Source organism: Diorhabda sublineata, chromosome 4 (genome assembly GCF_026230105.1).
Source record: "Diorhabda sublineata isolate icDioSubl1.1 chromosome 4, icDioSubl1.1, whole genome shotgun sequence".
NCBI lineage: Eukaryota > Metazoa > Arthropoda > Insecta > Coleoptera > Chrysomelidae > Diorhabda > Diorhabda sublineata.
The window spans coordinates 20292108-20314082 of NC_079477.1; the positions used below are offsets into that span (position 1 = coordinate 20292108).

The 21975-nt window shown below is 30.0% G+C and overlaps 1 protein-coding gene and 1 long non-coding RNA gene across 3 annotated transcripts in view; one reads left to right on the top strand and one right to left on the bottom strand.

Moving 5' to 3' along the window:
* The window catches only part of LOC130442898 (uncharacterized), a 76587-nt gene that overhangs the window by 28913 nt on the left and 25699 nt on the right, over nt 1–21975 (bottom strand). The gene's annotated exons all lie outside the window — the stretch shown is intronic.
* Nucleotides 1–21975, top strand: part of LOC130442894 (cAMP-dependent protein kinase catalytic subunit 3) — a 99065-nt gene that overhangs the window by 11848 nt on the left and 65242 nt on the right. For both annotated transcript variants that reach the window (XM_056777291.1, XM_056777290.1), the window contains one exon: nt 13211–13462. In XM_056777291.1, the coding sequence (XP_056633269.1) occupies nt 13318–13462 (145 nt within the window). In that variant the 5' untranslated portion in view covers nt 13211–13317. The remainder of the gene's footprint in view (nt 1–13210; nt 13463–21975) is intronic.

Below are 21975 nucleotides of genomic sequence, written 5' to 3' on the forward strand. Positions count from 1 at the left end.
TTGATAAAGACTGAAGTTGAGTCGAAACGTCAATTTATTTCTATTTAATTTTGAAAAATTTTGAAACAAAAGAGACCTAAAATGAAGAACATCTAGAAACGTGAACAATATGAAAAGGTCTAAGAAATAAGAAATTGAAGAAATATTTATATTTATATATATATATATATATATATATATATATATATATATATATATATATATATTTCAAATTAACAGAAAGGATGTGACAACAAAAGAGTAAGATCATGATACTGGTCAATAGTGATATATCAACAATTATAGCATTTAACAGTAGAGAAATAGAACAAACAAATATCTTTGATTCCTTAGAAGTAACGAAAAAGATGTAATAAACGATCCAGAGTAGAAAGCTCTACGAAACTATACTAGCTATAAAGATCAAATATCTGAGGGACATAAAAGAAGCGTAGTAAGAAGAGAAGTGGTTCAGCCACATAACAAGGATGAATAAGAAAAGACAACAAAACATATAGTGCTAGCAAATTTAATACGTTAATAAAAGAGAGGGAGATCAAAAAAAGATATGATTCGGTATTGGGAAATATAGAATAATATAGAATCATTAAAAAATTATTATGCATGTTTTTGTGCCTATAGAGCCAAATGCTACTGAGCCAACTCTCGAGGGGTACAAGGAAATAGAAAATGCTTCTATTATTTGGAAATTGGTATTCTCAAAAACAAAGTATTTATCGTTATTTGTATCAAAGAAGTAAAAACGAAGAATCTGTATGCGAAAAATAAAAACATAAGTTTTCTTTGATAGGTGGAGATGATGACATATGAATATTTGGTTTGTATCTACTATTGTTTATTCCATATTCCAGTCTCCTTACTGTACCGAACTGCTTTTTGAGTATTATTTATGACATCGGATATCATTTAGCTTCCAATATTTTGGAATTCATGGTAATGACTCATCACAGATGAAATAATCAATAATTCCTCATGTAAAGAATGTGAATCATTGATAATTAATAAGAGGAGGTGTAAGATGATAGATTTTTTATGTATACAGGCAGGTGTGTGAATTATTAACATTTTCTAAATAGAGGTCGCAAAAATATGCTAAAAATATCTTGGAAATTATTCAATTTCCAAAATTTGCTTCAATGCGAAACTGTCTCAAAGAGTTTTATTTGAAAAGATCGAGAATATCAACATAATTAAATGGAAGAATTACTCTGAATGAGTCAAAAAAATATTTTCTAAATTATACGTTTCTATAAATTTGACTCATGAATATAATATATAAATATCCTTTTGATTGAATTTGTTGGTCCATTTCCATTGTTGGTAAATAAATTTCATCGTGTTGCTTTTTGAATGAATGTGAAGGTTCTTCAGGTAGTTCTAATAAATCGTAAAATTTGGATATAATTTCAACTTACGGAATTTAAGTTGGATAATGTCTAAACGATATGTAGAAAAAATGAAAGAGACAAAAACTAGCTCACATTGTCCGAAATCTCACATCAAATGAAATACATTTGACGTGCGATTTCTGATTACGCGACAATTGTCTTTATATTCTTGTTCTAAAAGATCTAATAGCAATATGTTTATTCTGAACCCAAATCATTACAGATATATTAGCAGATGCCAATGCATTTTCATTTACTGTTACAAGTAATATTCTTAAAATAATAAGGAGTCACTTGTGATGGGCAGCCAGCCAGCTGCTTGGTACTTATTTGATTTCACTCGGTGCGATCTAGTGTTGACAGCAGCTCTGAGCTGGAGCACAACAGACCATAAGGCTGCATTGAATAATTATCCCCTATAAAGAAATTATAATCTACCTACTTATCTCCTTAATAATTTACGACCAAATAGCTTTTATCACACTTTAATACAATACAATACAAAATACAATAATTTCTCTTTATCTTACCAGGAATAAAAATGCAGTGAGAAAATTATTGGTTAGATCGTTACGTTACATACAAATTGAATTATCTTTCTTGATTCATCTTTGAAAATTCATATAAATTATTTTTTATTAAGTTTAATTTTGAGAAAGATCTTTCTGTACTTGCTCCTGTAACTGACATTGCTATCAACCAATTAATAGTCAACTAGCTTTTATTTTGAACATTCCTATTTTTATTTAATTTTATCGCCACGCATAACAAACAAAAGATACATAATTAAAAACTTAATTATATTTTCTGAAACAACTTGATAATAAGAAAATCCAGTTGAGTGTTTCCTTGAGGTTAGGTTCCAGATTAAACTGATGGTATGCGGTAGAGTTTTGTCTACAATCAATGAGGCTGTGCCTAAAAGAAAGAAATTTTTGTGTTGTTAATGCGGAGTCTTCTTCTTGTCACAGCTTCTCTCCAGCTCAAAAAAATTGCGCGCGGGGGAGAAGTAGATGGATGGATGTTATGTACTGCTGTCTCTTGCTACATATATCACAATAAGTCTTGAGGTCATTATCAAGCTGAACTACGATTTCAGGAGCATTGTTGGAAGCTCCTTTGGCATGTCGATCTGCAAATTTGTTTCCAGTGATTCCAGTGTGCGATGGAAGTCAGATGAGTTAGACTGTTCTATCATTGGCAATGTGAGTTTGGTAGATGTTTTGGGTGGTCAGTGAATATGTTTTTAATGTTTGTATGGACGAAAGAGAGTCAGTACATATTTTAAAGCCCGAAGGATGCTGTATACTGTAGACACTACGTGTCCAAGGTTAGCGGAAGGAACTTGTGGTGTGTAGTGTTTGCGTAGCCGACACCGGATTTATGTTTGGAGGCATCAAAATAAAGCAATAAGTCACAGGATTTTTATTAGGAATTTCTAGAAACGCTTTTTTAAAAGTTGGAGGATTTATGTGTATTGTAGATGGTTAGTGAGGTTTCCTTAGCGTTGCTTAAGAAATAGAACGAAAAAGTTATTTTATTCACTAGACAGTTTTCTTTTTGGTCGAAAAGAAAACAACTCGACCATCTAAATTCACTAACAGTTTCGAAGTTAATGTATGTGTTTTTTAATAAATCCCATTTCTAGTTTGAGATGAGACATATTCATATGATTCTTAAATAATACTGAGACAAAAAAAACGGTACTATGATAATGAGGATCTGCTGCGTCTTTGACTACTAAATTCAAAATATGAGTAGCACACGGTACAGAGTAGTCGGTATACACCGCAACAATAAAACTGCGTAAACTACACAGTTCATTTGCGCAGTTTTATCGAACTTATGTACTTATGTATACTTATGCCAACTATTACTAAGACAAAAAAAGTTTTTCTGATTGTTCCAGATCTCTGCGTCATTAAGTATATTTAGAGAATCTAAACTAATTTCAACAACTAATATTGTGATATTTTGTAAGACCATACAACAGAGTTTGATGGAAGGTCATTCAAATTACTTATGAAAATACATTTCTTCTAACGTTTTTAGACGTGACTTTTTAAATGGAGTTTAAGAAGGCTTAACATGAATGTAAAGTGTATGAACAATAACAGTATATGAACAATCATATGAACAATAACAAAACAAACATCGACGTCAATATTTTCATATACCGACACTAAAACCTGTTCATATTTTTATCCCGTTGTTTTTTCGTAGCTTTACACATTTCTATTTTGTGGTGTCGATTGAAATTTCATTAACAATTTTTTTTTTCATTATTCCCATTAATCTAACTTCAATGATTACAATTTTGAAAGACATGCTGGTATATAATGTATCTTAGAATAATTACATATCATACATTTAATAATTTCGTATTATTACAAAAAATTATTATAAATAACAAAACACCAGTTATACAGTGAACTATTATTATGTATTTTATCAACAATACCCAATATATCCATATTTCCGTATATTGTCTCATAATACATTTTCATGTTTGTTTAGATCATTTCGCTGTATCTAACTTTTTAAGAATATTTTCCTAACCCAATATTATAGTTTAATGAACCTAGTAATGTAATTATACATGACATTGTTTCCAACGTTAGCCGCTGAATGGGTAATAGTTATTATAATATTGAGTTTTCACATTTTTATATCACAAACTGTCCGTGTTAACCTAACGGACTACTCAGTAAGTTTGAGGCTAGGTGTCTCGGTGACTCTATATCAATTGCCTTGTCTTGGAATGTGCATACACATAACTAAACAGTTGATGGCCACAAAATCACACACGTGTGCGAGTGAGAAGTCTTGCTCCTCTAAGCATCCACTCCCGGATAAACCCACGGATGAATACGAAGATGGACATGTCCTCATCCTCATTCGTGCGCCTTTCGCATGTAGACTCTGTCCTCTTCCCTAGGTTCTATGGGAGATTCGGGTGGTCTTTTTCTTTTTGTAACGAGTTAACCTGGAGGCTATACACCCTTGTCTTCGCGGTTGTCTGGTCGTCGTAATATGTGTATGATTTCGCTGCCTCGGGTAAACCCTTTCTAACCTTTTTTGTGTTTTTGGTATTTTTGAATCTTTTTACTAACATCACTTAACCTATCGACCCCGTTGTCCGCCGTTTTATTTTACCTGTTACGCGATCAGTGCTGCTATAAGGGTCTACATATTCTGGAGCGTACTCAATAACTCAGGCGTTCCTTGTTCTGCTGAGATTGTCGTTTGATATTGGTAGTAATTTGGTATTGTCAACATTTGGTAGTAATTTTCGGGTATTGTCAACATTTTTCTGTGTACAGCTCGTCAGTTGCCATACTTTGTTTTTGGTTTAAGTCCATTTTCATTCAACTAGAGTTCAATGTCCGTCGCAGGAGTGTTCACAGCCAACCCTTTTATAACTAGCTTCCTCTCTTTCTTTTCACTGCGTAAGTGCGTATACCATCAATTTCTCCATGCTCGCTCAGGAGCAACTTACCATTAAGAGATAATATATTAGATTTACGTGGCGAATCTCTGTTTTGAAATATTTTAATGGGCGTACTCTTAATTATAGACAACGAGATAAATCTTACTTAATAGTAAGACTAGTATTTGACGCAAGCGTAACGACCGACACTGGTTACTAGCTAAACGATTTGTTATTGCTCGGTCCTAAAGTTTCATCTTTCTCAAAGTTTTATGAGAATTTCTATCATTTCTAAATCTTCTTTAAATTTCAATGTATTCATTGTCTCAAACGCCTGTTCAACAAGTATAATTAGCAAATTTATTTCTTGCATCTGTCTTTTCTAAAACCTTGATGGAACTCACCTATTTTTATTTTAGTATCAATTTTTATTAACTTGTTGCTATTAATATTTTTCATAAGTTAGCTAAAGACCAGCAGTGAGTGTGTTACTGGCAACAGTGTTCTTGATGCTTGCTTCTTGAAGAGAAGGCAGAATGAGGCCTTGGAATCAAAATAAAAAAAGGGGTGATTCCTTGCATGGAGTAGGTAGATTGAGACCATGGAATCTAATCACTTCTTACCAATGAACAAATAACCACCCTATACCTACCCCCCACTCTTCTCTTGATAATGGCACCAAAGTGGGAGTCGAACCGTTGAGAATGTTCGAAAGTTCATTGGCTAGAATATAAATGACAATAAATTTTATAGGTTAGGTCGTTATAAGTGAAGTTGAAATTTATAGGTTAGGTGAGGTTAGTTGGTATTTAATGGCGTGGAATTTTCATAGAATTTGTATTTTCAAAACCTAAAAGATATGTATAAATTACAGTAAGGTTATTTAAATCAGTTTTCTTATTAATGCATTGATAATTTTGGGCAATATATGTTGTTTCTAAAAATAAAGGTTTTTTGTAGTTTTTTTCAGTTGTCAAAACTTTGGCAGATTCATAATTCATTATGTGTCCAATGACAATGTACTTTTTGTCACAATTTAAACTAGGTATTTTCTATACTCTGTTATGCAATTTATTGATTGGTGTTTCATCTTTTAATTAAGTAAAAATAGATTTAATATTAAGTGTTTGACTGTATGCTATTTTAATACTGTGTTGTTTAAAGATTCCAGTAAGTTTAGGAGTAACTGATTTTATATATGGTAGAGGTGTATAAATATTTGAAAAAGAAATGTTAGAAGTGACGTTTGAAAATGATGATTCAATGTCAATGTCAAATGAATTATACAAAATTCGTTTCAAAAGATATGGAGGATATGAGTATTCATAAAAAACTTTGTAAAGTATTTTAATGTTTTTTTTTTATGAAAAATTGGATCAGATTTTTTTTTACCCTATTTTTCCTCTGTTTGATTAAATTAATTTTAGTGTTACGTGGGTGATATGAATGATAATCGATATATCTTCCAGAACTTATCGGTTTCCTATACCAGTCAATTAAAATTTTATTATTTTCGTTTCTTATAAATTTAGTATCAAGAAAAGGTAACGATTTTTCAGTATTCTCCTTTTCTATAGTAAATTGTATATAAGGATCGAAACTTTTGGAGTAAAATAATAAATTATCAATTTCAGTATATGGAAGAGATAAAATTGTCAGTGTCAATATCATATACATGTATATCAATAATAAAACCACCGGAAATCTTAATTAATTATTGTAAGTACAATTTTATTATTGATATACATTTCCTTGCCACGTTCCCAATAATAAATTACTCATAATATAGCGCTGTTAAAGACTTTTTCACAATTCATATATATATATATATATATATATATATATATATATATATATATATATATATATATATATATAAACAAAAGAACTCGGTTCCCGAGCTGAACCGCATTAGAATTTTGAACCTTCTCAACGGTTCGGGGGGGATATGTATAGGGTGGTTATATGTTTATTGGTAAGAAGTGATTAGATTTCATAGTCTCAATCTACCTACTCCATGCAAGGAATCACCCCTTTTTTTATTTTGATTCCAAGGCCTCATTCTGCCTTCTCTTCAAGAAGCAAGCATCAAGAACACTGTTGCCAGTAACACACTCACTGCTGGTCTTTAGCTAACTTATGAAAAATATTAATAGCAACAAGTTAATAAAAATTGATACTAAAATAAAAATAGGTGAGTTCCATCAAGGTTTTAGAAAAGACAGATGCAAGAAATAAATTTGCTAATTATACTTGTTGAACAGGCGATTGAGACAATGAATACATTGAAATTTAAAGAAGATTTAGAAATGAGAGAAATTCTCAGAAAACTTTGAGAAAGATGAAACTTTAGGACCGAGCAATAACAAATCGTTTAGCTAGTAACCAGTGTCGATCGTTACGCTTGCGTCAAATACTAGTCTTACTATTAAGTAAGATTTATCTCGTTGTTTATAAGTAAGATTACACCTATTAAAACATTTCAAAACAGAGATTCGCCAAGTAAATCTAATATATTATCTCTTAATGGTAATCTCTGTCACGTGTGGTAGTTTCCGAAAAATACGTTTCACAATATTTGTCTTTGAGCGATAAAAATTTCTTCTCTGGTAATTCCTCGATTTTTTTGCTTAATCTTTTTCCGTATTTCACATTTAATGAACCTGTAAATATCCATCCAAGTTTTGTTTCAACCAATAGTAGCATATTTTTTCACAAACTCATATTTTATTAGACTATATTTCACAAAATATTTCTGTGCATTACAGTAATCCAGTATTTTTAAAAACGTTAAATCTCTCAGCTAAATTCAAGTTTTGCGGGTATTTCAAAATCTTCCTAGGAAATTCTAGTGACAGCAAGTCGGAGGTTAACATCTTAGCCTACACGGCTAACGAACGCAATTAAACTAGTGAGATATACTAAGAGTCATAAGCTACAAGGAGAGTTACCAACAAACAAGCTCACATACCCACTAGAGGTGAAGCTAGTGTAAGCGTGTTAAAAGACTCAAATAAATTCCAAATTAGATCTTCAGTTATTATTCACTGTACACTGACAGTTCAACAAAACATCAGAATTATCGAATGCCTTTGAGCCTCAAACATGGCATACTTTGATAATGTTAAAATTCAGATATAAGTTAGATGCTAGATGAACATTTTTAATTACTCAATAACTTGAAATCAAATGGAAATCGACAAAGACCATAAGAGTTTTTTACATTATTTTCACGTGTATGCATCTATATGTTCTTGATTTAAGGTCTATTGTGTTTTAAAATTAGTTTTGTTTTGATAGTTTCTATATTTTGAAAAAAGACTTAAAAAAAAGTCGAAACGTCAAAATTTATCTTTTTTTCCAAAATTATTAAAAAAATCTAGAACATTTAAATCCATTAATATATCAGAAAGTCTAAGAAATAAGAAATTGATGAAATATATATATATATATATATATATATATATATATATATATATATTATATATTACATTAATCTCTTATTTCTTAGACCTTTTGATATTGTTCATGTTCTTCATTTTAGGTCTCTTTTGTTTCAAAATTAGATTTTTTTAATAATTTTGTAAAGATAGAAATAAATTGACGTTTCGACTCAACTTCAGTCTTTATCAAAATATATATGGATGAATGAATCAATATTTATGGATTGAATTTTGAATCGTATGAATTTAAACATTTTTACAAGAAGTAATTATACATTTATACATATTACTTATATTGTATTTGACCATAATTTCAATCCCAGACGATGAATACATAAGTATTAGAAATCTTGGAAAATATATTGAAGTTAGTCCACTTTGGTGTTTCCTTGCCACGTTCCCAATAAAAAAACTACTCACTCATTTATTTCTCAAAGAAAAGTCGAAACGTCAAAATTTATCTTTCTTTTAAAAACTATCAAAAAAACTAATTTTAAAGAGACCTAAACATTTAGATGCATATATATATATATATATATATATATATATATATATATATATATATATATATATATATATGTATGCCAAAGTGTTAATTTGGGGACAAAATATTTCCGTAAGTGATTGTTTGAGGACATTTTGTCAATTTGAGGACTGTCCCCAAAGTTTTTATATGCCTTACTGTTGTTTTGAGGACTTGGGCAGTTTGGGGACTATCAAATTTGGTGTTTGAGGACACTATCGAGCAAAATGGGGACCACTCTGAGCAATCCGGGGACAGCATATAGCAATTCGAGGACTGAATAAGAGAACCATTGTTTATTTAGCATTAAATCCAGCAACTTTAAGGGGGATTCGCGTTAGCAACTATTCTAATAGAGACTCAATCATCTGGACGATTATGATTTTTCTATCAAAACGAAAGTGGCTAAGATAGTCAGACGATTTTTGTTATTTGCCTAATAACAAAACACGTTCACTCTCATCAGTTCTTGAACTTTGGCCAAAAATTTGAACCCCAAATTGTTCGTTATAGCTACGTATTAAAATTTTCAGTTTTAGCAAATAATTAGATTTATGTTCTTTCTTGTGACATTTTCCGTCTTTAGACCAATTCATTTTATTAGGAACGTAAGTTACAGGGGTTGTAATTACAGAGATATTGATAAATAATAGAGACGTTAGAATTGGATATTTGTACCTACCTTTGCTCTGTTATGATATCATGTTTTAGGAAAAGAGTAATGCACTGAATTTATACTTGTTTCTTTCTAACACATTGTCGCTTATGGACTGTGTGTAGAATCCTATGTCACCATGAAATATTCCTAACACCTATATTTTAAGAAATGCTGCTCCAAAAGTAGTGCAAATATAAATGAGAAAGCTTATAGTATATTTTATGATGAAAAGCTCTATGAAGAATGTGAGTTTAATACTCGTCATTCAAATCATTTCATTAAGACTTCTATCGGTTTATTTCGTTACCCGTTGGCTTGAAAAGAGAATTGTCCAAAAAAAGTCCAATATTTTTAGCAGAGAATTTATTCAGTGTTTACCTTAAGCACCAGACGAGACATTTTTGGTACTCATGGCGTATGAGATCGATTTTTATTAATAATTTTCAAAATATAACCAATAAACACAACGTACCATCATAAAAATAGGTTTAGTAACTTGACAGAATAAGATTAATCATATAATAGTAATTATGCGCCAAGGTGGGTATGCGAGGTATTATTGTCCATATATTTGTGGAAAAAGGTAGGTACCTTATTTATTTTGTTACTTTTAGTTCATATGAAAATGAAATTTTCTAAATAAAATTTGAATTATTTCTTTTTGTGAAAATTAATTTGGCACAGAACTGCATCGGGAGTACTTATAATCTGACAGAACAACGAGTGAGTTTATTTGGATGTGTCCACTCACCGATCCCAAGTTAAGATAAGTAACCATTGACCAAACATACCAACAGATCCCCAACCGTCTACTTCAAAGTCAGATAATCATAATGAAAGTTTTCAAGAAGCTTAAACTTCATCGAAAAATATATTTTAGGATGTGTTTGAAAAGTAGATTTTATAAATAACCTTATGCGGCCAAAGTTTGTAACGGTTGCTGGCGTCCTTAATTGAATTTGTTGTTAATAATTAAAAGTGTGTGTATGGTCCGCGGCTGGATTGCTTTTTATATAACCCTATAAAACATAAATATATAATGCAAACGCAAGAGTTTATATATTTTAACACTAAAGGACAAGAAAATGAATATCTTTCTCTAATAATTTTTGCTTAATGGGAGATATTGTAAATCTTTGTCCAGTTTCAGATGGAAGCATTCTACGCTTTGTACTTTTCTCCTTTGGCGCATAAATACTATCAAAAAATAAACTTTTAATCGCAAAATACAATACGCTTTATGTTCAAGTATAGTCTATAAAGCCAAATCACCAATAACAATTCTGATATATATTAAATTTCACCTTAATATACCTATATAATACAACTGATTTTAAACAACAGCTTTGTTGCTACTTTTTCTATTCCATTCTATTTTCTTATGCAAATATATTACAAGATTTTCAAAATCAATTCTTGTGATCTCCCCATTTCTCTACAGTCTAAACTACTGAACTGATATTGATCAAATTCTGGGGAAATTTGGTGACAACACTCTTGATGTATTGTGCAAAATATAATTTGTACCTAAAAATTTGTATCCACCTATGAACACTTTCGTTCTAAAGTACTATGCAAATTTCATTCTTTGTTATTGAATCTTCTAGCTTTCTGAAAAGTGTTTAATACTGACACTAAGCTACAACGTCATATTTTGTATAAAAATTATATATTATTATATTATTATTATATTATTATATTAACTAATGTTATACCCCGTATATATGTGAAATGAGAATCAATTCCTTATCTATTCACGTATTCACTAAATTGCTAAACAAAAACACAAAACAAATTTTATATAGGTACCTACATAATTTAATATATGATTTTATATTGTTTTCCCTTTCTCACTCTGTAAGCTGAGCAAAATCACCGTAACATAAATTTACGGGTTTGTATTGTAAAATCACCGTATATAGTTTTACGGACATATTGCTTATAATAATTTATTTATCAAGCAAAACTATCATAATCCCTTGTACGAGACATATTTCAAAGTTAGTTGGAAATATGCTTTTTTTATAAGCACATACAATTTTTTATTTAAGAATACCTAACGCAAATAGGCAAATATCTCTCCACACTTTTTCTGAATAACCATTATTTTAGGCGGCAAAGGTACTTATTAGGTATTGTGCAATGGGCATGTATAAATTTACAAAAGAACCTAGGTATGATGAAATGAGTTAAAACAGCAAAGGATAAATAGTTGGATTGAGCTTGTGCTCGAAATATTTGGCTGGTTTAAAACTGGTTCTGAAATTTCATAATTTTGAATAAGGAACAAACTCTTAATTCTCTCTCCTGGGGAACAAATCCAATACGCAGAATATTTGTCATTTATTACTTACTGGCCGTTATAATAAGTTTACAAAACATCATGCGATCGTTGTATCAGTTGGCTCCACCTCCATGCGTGTGGGAATCAATGTAATGTTGCGCAATGGAAAAATTGGAACAAAAATCAAAGGTGCCGACTACGAGTGAACAATTGCTGTAAACTGTGACTTAAATAAGTCATACGATTTAAGTTTATCTTTGCCAACACCAAAGTCCGTCAAAATTCAAGTTAACTAGTACATCTAACTGCATGACATGAAAAATTGCTTAAAACAAAGTTACAATGATTATTGTGTGAAACACTGTTCCTACTGTCAAAATAACTCGTTTTGTAGCACGAGTACTACAAAAAGTAAAAATTTTTTATAATAATAAAATGACATTAGTATCATTACCTATTTTGTGTTCATTATCTTTGTACTGAAATGTGTAAGATGTATAAAGTTTGAATCTCAAATTTCAAGTCTTGGTTTGACTCATCGTAAAATTAACTATAAAATGTAAAATAAAAATACATACAATGACCAACTGTATGATACTAAAAATTTCTAAAAAAAATTTCAAAGAATTTCAATTGTATCACTGTAAATAATGATATACCTAATAAAGTCTCTTATAAATACGAACTACAAGAAGTAATTCACATTTATACAAAATTTACTGTGACATCGGAAACAGATTCACGAAATAACCATTTCAGCTACGTTTTTGGTAACTTTTTATACAGTTTAACTCATGGCTGACATACTGAAATTTATAGCTAACATTGGATATTTGGTAGGTATTGGGGTAATCAACCCCCTTCACATAAGACTATGGAATTTAGAAGAGAAAGAAAAATCAGTTTAAACCTAAAATACACATACACCCAATAACAACAGAATGCACAAACTCATTTTAATTTTTTTTAAAATATTAGTAGTGTCAGGAATCAATTGAAGGCGCCTACGGGAATGAAATACTATAACAAATATTACGTTGAATTATGCTAAGCAAATACTATAGCGTTATTTTTGACGAAACGACAGATGTTGCCACGCATCAAAAAAATTATTATAAAAAACTAATTTTAAAACATAAGAGACCCAAAATCAAGAACATTTAGATGCATATATATATATATATATATATATATATATATATATATATATATATATATTCTTCTAGATGTTCTTGATTTTAGGTCTCCTCTGTTTTAAAATCAATTTTTTGTTAATAAATACATATAAAAATGTTTCTACTTATTTCAGTATTTTTCAAAATATTATATTGGCACTGATAATTTGGATTTTTATAATCAATAGATCACCTGCATCATGAATATCAAAATAAGAATAAAATCAAAATAGACATTTGTTTATTATATATTTTGATGACCCCTTTTTACATACCAGTTGAGTAGTTTTCTTTATTATTATTTTTCAGACTTGTATCTGTCTGCTGACTTGAATAAACATTCTACCTGTCTCATAAACAGTTTCAACGCTGAATATTTGAGATAAAAGATAGTTAATAATTGATACTTTCACATCATGACCGAGTACAGTATACGCAGTAGACAGGAGAGTACCGAAAGTTTGACATCATCGTCTGCCGTCACCAGTGAAGAATATTCAGATGATGATAAAGAAAAAGACGGCTACGGTATACATGATTTCAATATTATCAAGACTATAGGTGAGTAGTTGTTTCTATGTCACCAAAATTGATGTATTGTTTACAATTATTGTTTATATCGACAATTATTACATGGTAATTTACTAATGGAATAATTATATATTGCATATATATTGCATCTATTGAAAATTAAGATTCTAAAATCTTTAAAAAAAGTAGGCATCAACTTGTTAACCTACGCTAAACCTCAAAATAAACTAATATTATACAAATTTTTATAGTAAAGTGAGAGAATTATTTCAACTTTTATGACGAAGTGTGTTTTAAATATTAGATATATATTTTCAACAATAAAATATGACAGCAACTACTATTAAATATTTAAAACAGAATATGCATAAAACTTGAAAAACTAATGAACATACATATATCCTCACTTTATAACAACATCTTAAAGTAAAGAATGTAGGTTTAAATATAACATTTGGACTGGATGAACATAGAAATTGAAAATTGCCAAACCTACAAATTTTTCTACTAAAAAGTGAAATATTTCTCCAATAAAATATCCTCATGCTATTATGATGGAAATATTATACATTTTGCTTATAAATACTTATTACAATTTTTTTCATGTCATACCACAATATTATTGTCTTTTTATACATTACATACCATTTACTTAATGGATTATATAACACACGCGTGGACCTTAAAGCACAAAAAACAGTTTTGGATCAACTTTTTACTCATGATTGATTGTATCATACTATAGTGACTGTAAGCAAATGCGAGCACTAGATGATATGCCTGCTAACATCTTTGGAACCTCATTTATTGCGAATATGCTTTCCTCTATATATTCTTCAACCACTGTGGCACACGCATTATCCAATACAGCGTTTATGCATATTCATACTTGCCAAGTAGTGTACTACCCAGAGTTATTGAAGCAAGGAAGAATAATCTATTATAAGTTTCCAACTCTTCATTTCGAATTCATCGACATTGGTGAGAACTCATTTTCTGTCAGTTTTTCTTTCTGCCAATGTTACAATAAAGACTGATATCATCATATTCACAAATTCTTGCCTCTGACATCCGCACAAATGTATTAAATAATAATGCGACCTTGTTCATAACATACGTTTCATTTGGTGCCCCATGAATTAATTTTAGGACATTATCTTTAGATAATACAATTGATTTTTTCAGTTGCTACCCTTTTTACATTTGCTTCAAATACCCACATTATGAAACTTATAAATATTAATATCCATATTTGCTTTTTCTCAGCGAATATTTAGCCCACAGACCGCATACATGGAAAATTTTAAGGGCATATCGTCAAAGTGTCCACAGTTTCGTTAGTGATTTTTTCATAATTTTTTGACACCTTTTCTCTCCAAATTCATGTTATAATATTGTCTCGTCGTATATATGCAATTTATATTAATTGATTAATATATTAAAATTAATTTTTTTATCGTATTCCTCTTTAAAATGGAGATATGTATGTATGTATAATTATCATTCAAACATCCTCATATCTCAAAAACTAATTAAGCTTAAGATGTGAATTTAAAATGATATTGTAGGTAACACTAGATAGTATGTTCGGTATTTTTATAGAATATTCAAATAATTGTTAGCATAGATAATCAATCAATAATTAAAAAATCAATCATGATTATTCCATAGCAATCCCAAAAAACTGAAGCAAGAACTTTTCCAGCAGATTTTTGGACACGAAACTTCTTAGGTCTTGGAGAACCAGAGAGTTGCGTTTCCATCGATTGTTGCATTGTTTCTGGATCGTAAAAATGTACCCAAGTCTCATCCATAGTAACAATTCGGTTTAAGAATTCTACATCGTTTTCACATCGAGCACAGAACGAACGCGATGCTTCCACCCCTCATTCCTCATCTTCAATGGAAAATTCACTTATTTTGAAGCTTGCAGTCCAATTTTTCACGGTCGCATACGAAGGACATTGATCACGAAGGTTATTAAGCATATTTTTGTTAATCTGCTTACCTCTTAACCCTTTTAAATACAGATACTTGATGATGGCTCGATACTCCAATTTATCGATTTTCACAATTTCGGTGGACATCTTTTTTCTTTTAATTTATTGCGTAACTTTGGTTTAGTTTTTTTACGTCAAACTTCACACTGACACTTCTAATAAGTTATTGTTCGTTGCTATGGTAACGCAATATTTTGTTTATGCATGGAACTGGTCTAGGCTAACTAGATATCAATACATCATCGTAATATGTCCAAAAGTCAAGTAAATGTTTTGACTGGACTATCTTGGGACAATATAATAAATCTTAGATCAATGCGAGGTATAAGTACCTACTTGTTGTGTGATACAAGGTTCGTTCATTTCTTTATTCAAGTTTAAGTCTGGCAACTCAAATAAAATAATTGCTAGTATTTTTGACTTAACGTGCAAATGATATGTGTCAGATTATTGCAATTTTTTTTTAAAAAAGACATTTTGCCGTAATATTTTGGATCTGTTTCTCGTGAAGAACCCATTAACGATACCGGTGAAATTGCAAAAAAAACTATTGAATGTTCGTGGCAATAACTTGATTTGATTGCAGATGGTGCATGAATATGACACCAAAAAAGTGAGAATAACTATTATCAAAGATGATCATACATAGGACAAAAAAAATTTGTGGAAGCCCTTCGCAATATGCATTCCAGACGGTTTTGTTATTGATTTAGCTGGATCTATTTCGGCACCCTAAATTATGCTCCATAAATTATAAAAAATGCTTTAGAAGACATTAGCTTACACATTTCTGATGGTACTGACTACAGCAGCAATCAGCGTTATTGCTGTGATTGTCCCAATGGTAACCCCACAGTGGAGTGCTGTTCTCATGTAGCAGCTATAATATATCATTTCTCATACGGACGATATCTATCCAAAATTTTGCTTCCCGCTGAAATATTAACAAAGATATTTGAAAGATAAAATGTGACAACGGTGAAAACTATGATAGCAATGAAGATTAAATTTTGTCTTAAAATTTTGATCGTTAAGTTCAAAAAAACAATAATTTATATGGTTAATTTATGATTATATAAACAAAGTGTTTTCACTTCTCTCACAATAACCTCATTCAATCCAATGACTTATGACTAATCATGTTAATCATGGCTTAATCATGACTTGTATGATGGCCTGTCCATCAAATTCTAATTTTTTTTTAAGAGTTGCACCATTTGTTTTCGATAAAATGTTTAAGATTATATTATAATATATATTTTTTGGTGGTTGTAAGTCACCGAGAACACTAAAAAAATGGAAGATGGAAATTTTATTCATTGATTATCTATAGTTGTAATTATTTGATTATTCTAAAAAATCTAACATACTCTCTAATGTTACTTACAACCTCATTTTGTATTTATATCTTTAGCATTAGTTTTTGAGATATGGATGTTTGAAGGATACTCATACATATACCCATATCTCCAGATTAAAGTAGAATACGATAGAAAAATTCATGTCACATATATAGGTCGAATATATTTGCGACGTAGGTATGACTATAAGATGCATTTAGTGAGAAGTTGTCATTGGGGGCCAAAACACAAAACTTATCCTGCTAGACCCAGTCATATGTGTCTCTCCATTTTCACAATAACAAATTTTGCGCTGTCTTTTCACCTTTGTTGCAATTGTGTCATGAATTTCAGCATTTTAATACATAATAATAATCAGTGCATCTATGTTTGTTTCTAATTTCTAATCAATTTTTCTGAGCAAATACCTCTTTCTTGCATACTCAAAACTGCTAACCGGTCGCAAGATTTGTTATGAATGAAAGATAGAATGATTTTGAAATTGACTATGGTTTCCCATAAGTAATATGGGGAAAATTAGGTATTTTCACATAAATTCTTACCATTCCTACCACAACTATAATTGAAATTTAACATGGCTGAGAGTGGAAAGATTTGAAAGTGAATGAATAAATAGTTCTTTTTTACAGTATGTATTTGTGGCGAAACCATAGGGAAAACTTTTTAGTCATTATTTTTAGAAAAATAGTTCATTTTAAATAAGAGGTTTTGCATAATCTGAAATTTTACATAATGAGATTCACTGATGTGATAGAGTATTCAGCTTGCCTAGATTATTGCTCAATAATAATTGAATAATATACCTCTACTGAAGTACCAACAGCAGCAAGACGTAGTTCACCATAAAAATTGATATTCTAGATAATCTACGATTTCGTATACGAATACTGATGACTTTTTCCTCAAATGAGTATAAAAATATATTTTTTTTATCAATTTCATCGGTTATTTTTGATTGTATAACTTTTAAGCCTTCCTCTGTACATATTTTATCAAACCATGTTATTTTCGCAAAAATGGTTTATATAGAATAATAAAACGTTCAACTAACTAATTTATGAGTCGCGAACTTATTTTGTGGGGATATAATTATATTAGGAAACATTTTATCGGTCATGAATATTTCGCTCCTTTCAACAACAAACGACATTCTATACTTCCTAAAAATAAGGAAAATGAATTTTAAGTTCGGAAGTACATATTAGAATTGGTGTAAGGAGTATAGCAATGGGAGGATCAAATTATTGTAGGAAACAATGTGATGTAAGGAAGAGAATCAGTAAATTTATTTCCCGTAGTTTATCCCCATTAACTGGATACTGTCATATAACGTGCCATCACGGACGATCCGGAATGTCTGTTGTTGGATGAGAACAAAACTGCAGACCACGTCATTGGAGGCTACCCCGAAATAACATGTGCAAGTGCAAGATGAATCCTTAAAGTTACTGTAAAAGTTTCAAGCCAGAAACCTAATTAGGTTTTCAATGGAGATCGACCAATGTCTTAAATATGAAGGTCAAACCGATAGTTTATAATTAAAAAGAAAAAGCTGAGGAATGAACATGTAAAAAATACGGGAATATATTTATATATATATATATATATATATATATATATATATATATATAAAATTATTACAAAATAATTTAATTTCTTTCGAAGAGACCAACACAAACAATATTGGTGAATAAATGTTTTGGTAAAATATGAAAAATTACTTTATTCTCGAAGCAATCCATGTATCGGGTGGAAAACGTTCTTTGAACTTGACACTATTTACAGAAATTTGCTGTATATAAAACAAGAGAGGACTTGTATATTATAATTATGTAGGCTCATACTTTACTTTACCATTTGAATATTTGCCAAAAAAATTTAGAATAGAACAATTTCTATCAAGCACTCCACAAAGCACCACCGCGATGTTATCTATTAATTAATTTCAAAAATGTCACTGAAGTTTTTGGCAAGTTAATGATTTACCGAAAATTGATATGACATGAGAAGTTTTATTCATAGTCACTTTTCATTCATTATTCGTTTTCCTAAATATTGACCATACTAAAATAATAGATAAGTGTAGTGCGTATGACATGTATCACATTATTTTGGATACTTTTTCAAATTGTAATTATTTTCATATATAAGAATAAGGATTTATTGGATATTTTATGAATAGAAATCATTAAATATCTTTGACATTGAACAAACATACTTGAACAAATGTTCAAGTACCAGGTATACTTCGTTTCGAAATCTTTCGCCTGGACTTATATCTGACAATCGATATTAATCTCTGAAAGCTTAAATGTCAAATAATAAAATGAACAGTAATAATATACTGCTCAAAACAATAAATTTATTACGTCTTTGTATTGTATTTACAATTTGATAGATTTTTTTGTCCTATTTATTACAATATGCAATCAAAATATACTTATTATGAAAAAATGCATAAACATTTTCAATAGTATTATTAGCAAGTTGGTTGTTTCTTATGTAGAATGAGTATGTTTCCTAACTGATATTCAGTGACATCATTCCTCACTGTTTTCGTTGGTGATTTGTGTGTGTATGTAGGAACTAATATAATTTAATAATATATAAATAAAAATTTAAAAACGCTACGGTTCATTGGTGAAATTATTTTAATATTTGTGTTTGTTCACTGTTGTCAAGTAGATTCACTGTTAACCCGTTCAGGTGGTTATCAAATCTGTTCCAGTAGAGTTCGTTTAAGCGCTATTTTAGTTTAGTTTATAATAAAAAGTCATAGTGAACAGAACGAGATAGGACGTAATCGAAAAATTTAAATAAATTGTATAAGTTAATTGAATGTTAGTGATAAGTTAATTATTATAAGTTAGTTAAGAGTAGTGTACAGTGTTTAAATATAAAGAATATCAAGAATCAAGATCAAGAATTATTTGCCGATGATGAAGTAATAGTAGCAAATCACACAAAACCTACTGTATCAGCAGCATACCCACAACAAAATCTAAACAAAATGAACAAATTGACAAGAATCTGAAGAATCGAAATTAATTAATCAAAATCACTCCAAACCACCTTCATAAAATATGGAAGAAACACAGTCTGCAGTAACGCTAAACGATCAAAACCTTACTATAAACAGGCAGCGTAAAAAAACTAGGTATCCAGACAAAGACAAAGATCTAGATAAAGCACAACAAGGAGAACACATATCGTTACTAAAAAAAATTTAAATTTAGATGTCAGTCCAAATTATTACATCCAGTTAGAGGCGATAGGAGCCAAATATCACCTTGAGGTTATAAAGAGGTGTCAGTCTAAACTCTAAAGTATTACCGGTTTATAGGCAACAATGAAATCAAAAAAGATCTTCAAGTGAATGATAAATAAGTGCCTTCAGTGAATTCGACTTAAACAGACTTAATAACCACCTGAAAGCGCTAGCAGTGAATCTACGTGACAACAGTGAACAAACATGTATAAGAAGAATAAAATTTCTACTTAACAATAATTAATTAAAATTTTCGGAGGTTTTGAATCGTATTCTTGTAAAAAATTTAAAAATTCACAAGGTTTCACAATTCAATTCAATATTCAAATTGACGTTGATAGAATTATTGACTTATTGAAATATTGATTCTGGTTACTGTAGGGATTTTTATTAATTTTTAATTGGTTAGATTATGAATGACGTTGAATTTTCATAGGTTGGATAATGGTAAGTTGTAGTAAATGATGTTGAATATTGATTGGTCAATTTATGGTTAATATTAATTTTCAATAGGCTAGGTCGTTATGAATGTAGCTGAATATTTATTGGTTATAATATAAATGACACTAAATTTTATAGGTCGTTATAAGTGAAGTTGAAATTTATAGGTTAGATGACGTTGGTTAGTTGTTAATGGCGTTGAATCTAAAAAATATGCATAAATAACACTAAGGTTATTTGAATAATTTTTGATTCTTATGAAATTGAAAATTTATACAAGCTTTAATACTATTCAAAACAACCGAAAATTTTAATTAATTATTTCCCAGACGATGAATACTTAAGTATTCGAAGGCTCGGAAAATATATTAAACTTAGTTCACTTAGTTGTTTCGTTGCCTCGTTCCCAATAAGATACAGCCCATTCGTTTCAGTAGAAATATCGTTCTCCATTTCAGAAATTGATGAGATTAAGGGGGAAGATTCTTTGAATCTTTGAATAGTTAAGCTTTTGGATCCATTCCGTCACTTAACAGTGCCACATTGAGTATCACTAGTTCAGTCTGCTTACTGGAAGTTTCCATTTCTCGGTTCTCCATTTTGTCTTACAGTTCCTTCACTTTCAGGTCAGTTAGTTGGCCATGTTTATGACACTATTTATTTATAATACTCCACACCTGACACCATTGTAGGGTGTTCTTATATATTTACGCTCTTTCCATTCGTGACGTGAGTTTATAAACACTGTCTCTTATGTTCTTAATTTATTTAAACACTGTGTACTACACTTAACTAACTTATAATAATTAACTTATCTACATTTTTCGGTTACTTTCTAGCTCGTTCTGTTCACTATGACTATTGATTATAAACTAAACTAAAATGCATCAAATGAACTCGTTTATATATCCGAAAAAAAATCTCAAAAGTTTTAGAAAATAGAGAAAAAAAAAACAAATAAATGAATAGACCTTCCTAGAAATTAGTTCAAAAGAAACAATGTAAACAAAGTGCCTGCTATGATAATAACTTTTATAAAAAAAAATGAATTCCGGGTATATCAACCGTATATCAAAGTTACCGCGTCTTAGCCGAATTTTATAATTCCATTACAACCGGTCAGAACCGGATCCAGGACCCATATCACGGACCTGTTCGTAACAGTACAATAATATGGCTGACCAAATAATAGAATGAATAAAATTTTAATTCATAATTTAGATAGAAAATCAGAAAATATTTACATTTACATAGGGACAAAAGGAGGAAAAAATGCAGTTGGCAAAATAGAAAAATGGCTTTTTGGAACTCTTGATTCGAATGATGAAAGAAAATATGATAATGCAATAAATATTTTACAAAATCAAAAACAGATAATTGAAAAAGTGAATATGCCAATATCCCTATGCAAAAAATTAATTGATCGTTATAATAAATCAAAGCAACTTAGGGCTTAACCAACAAAAAAATCTA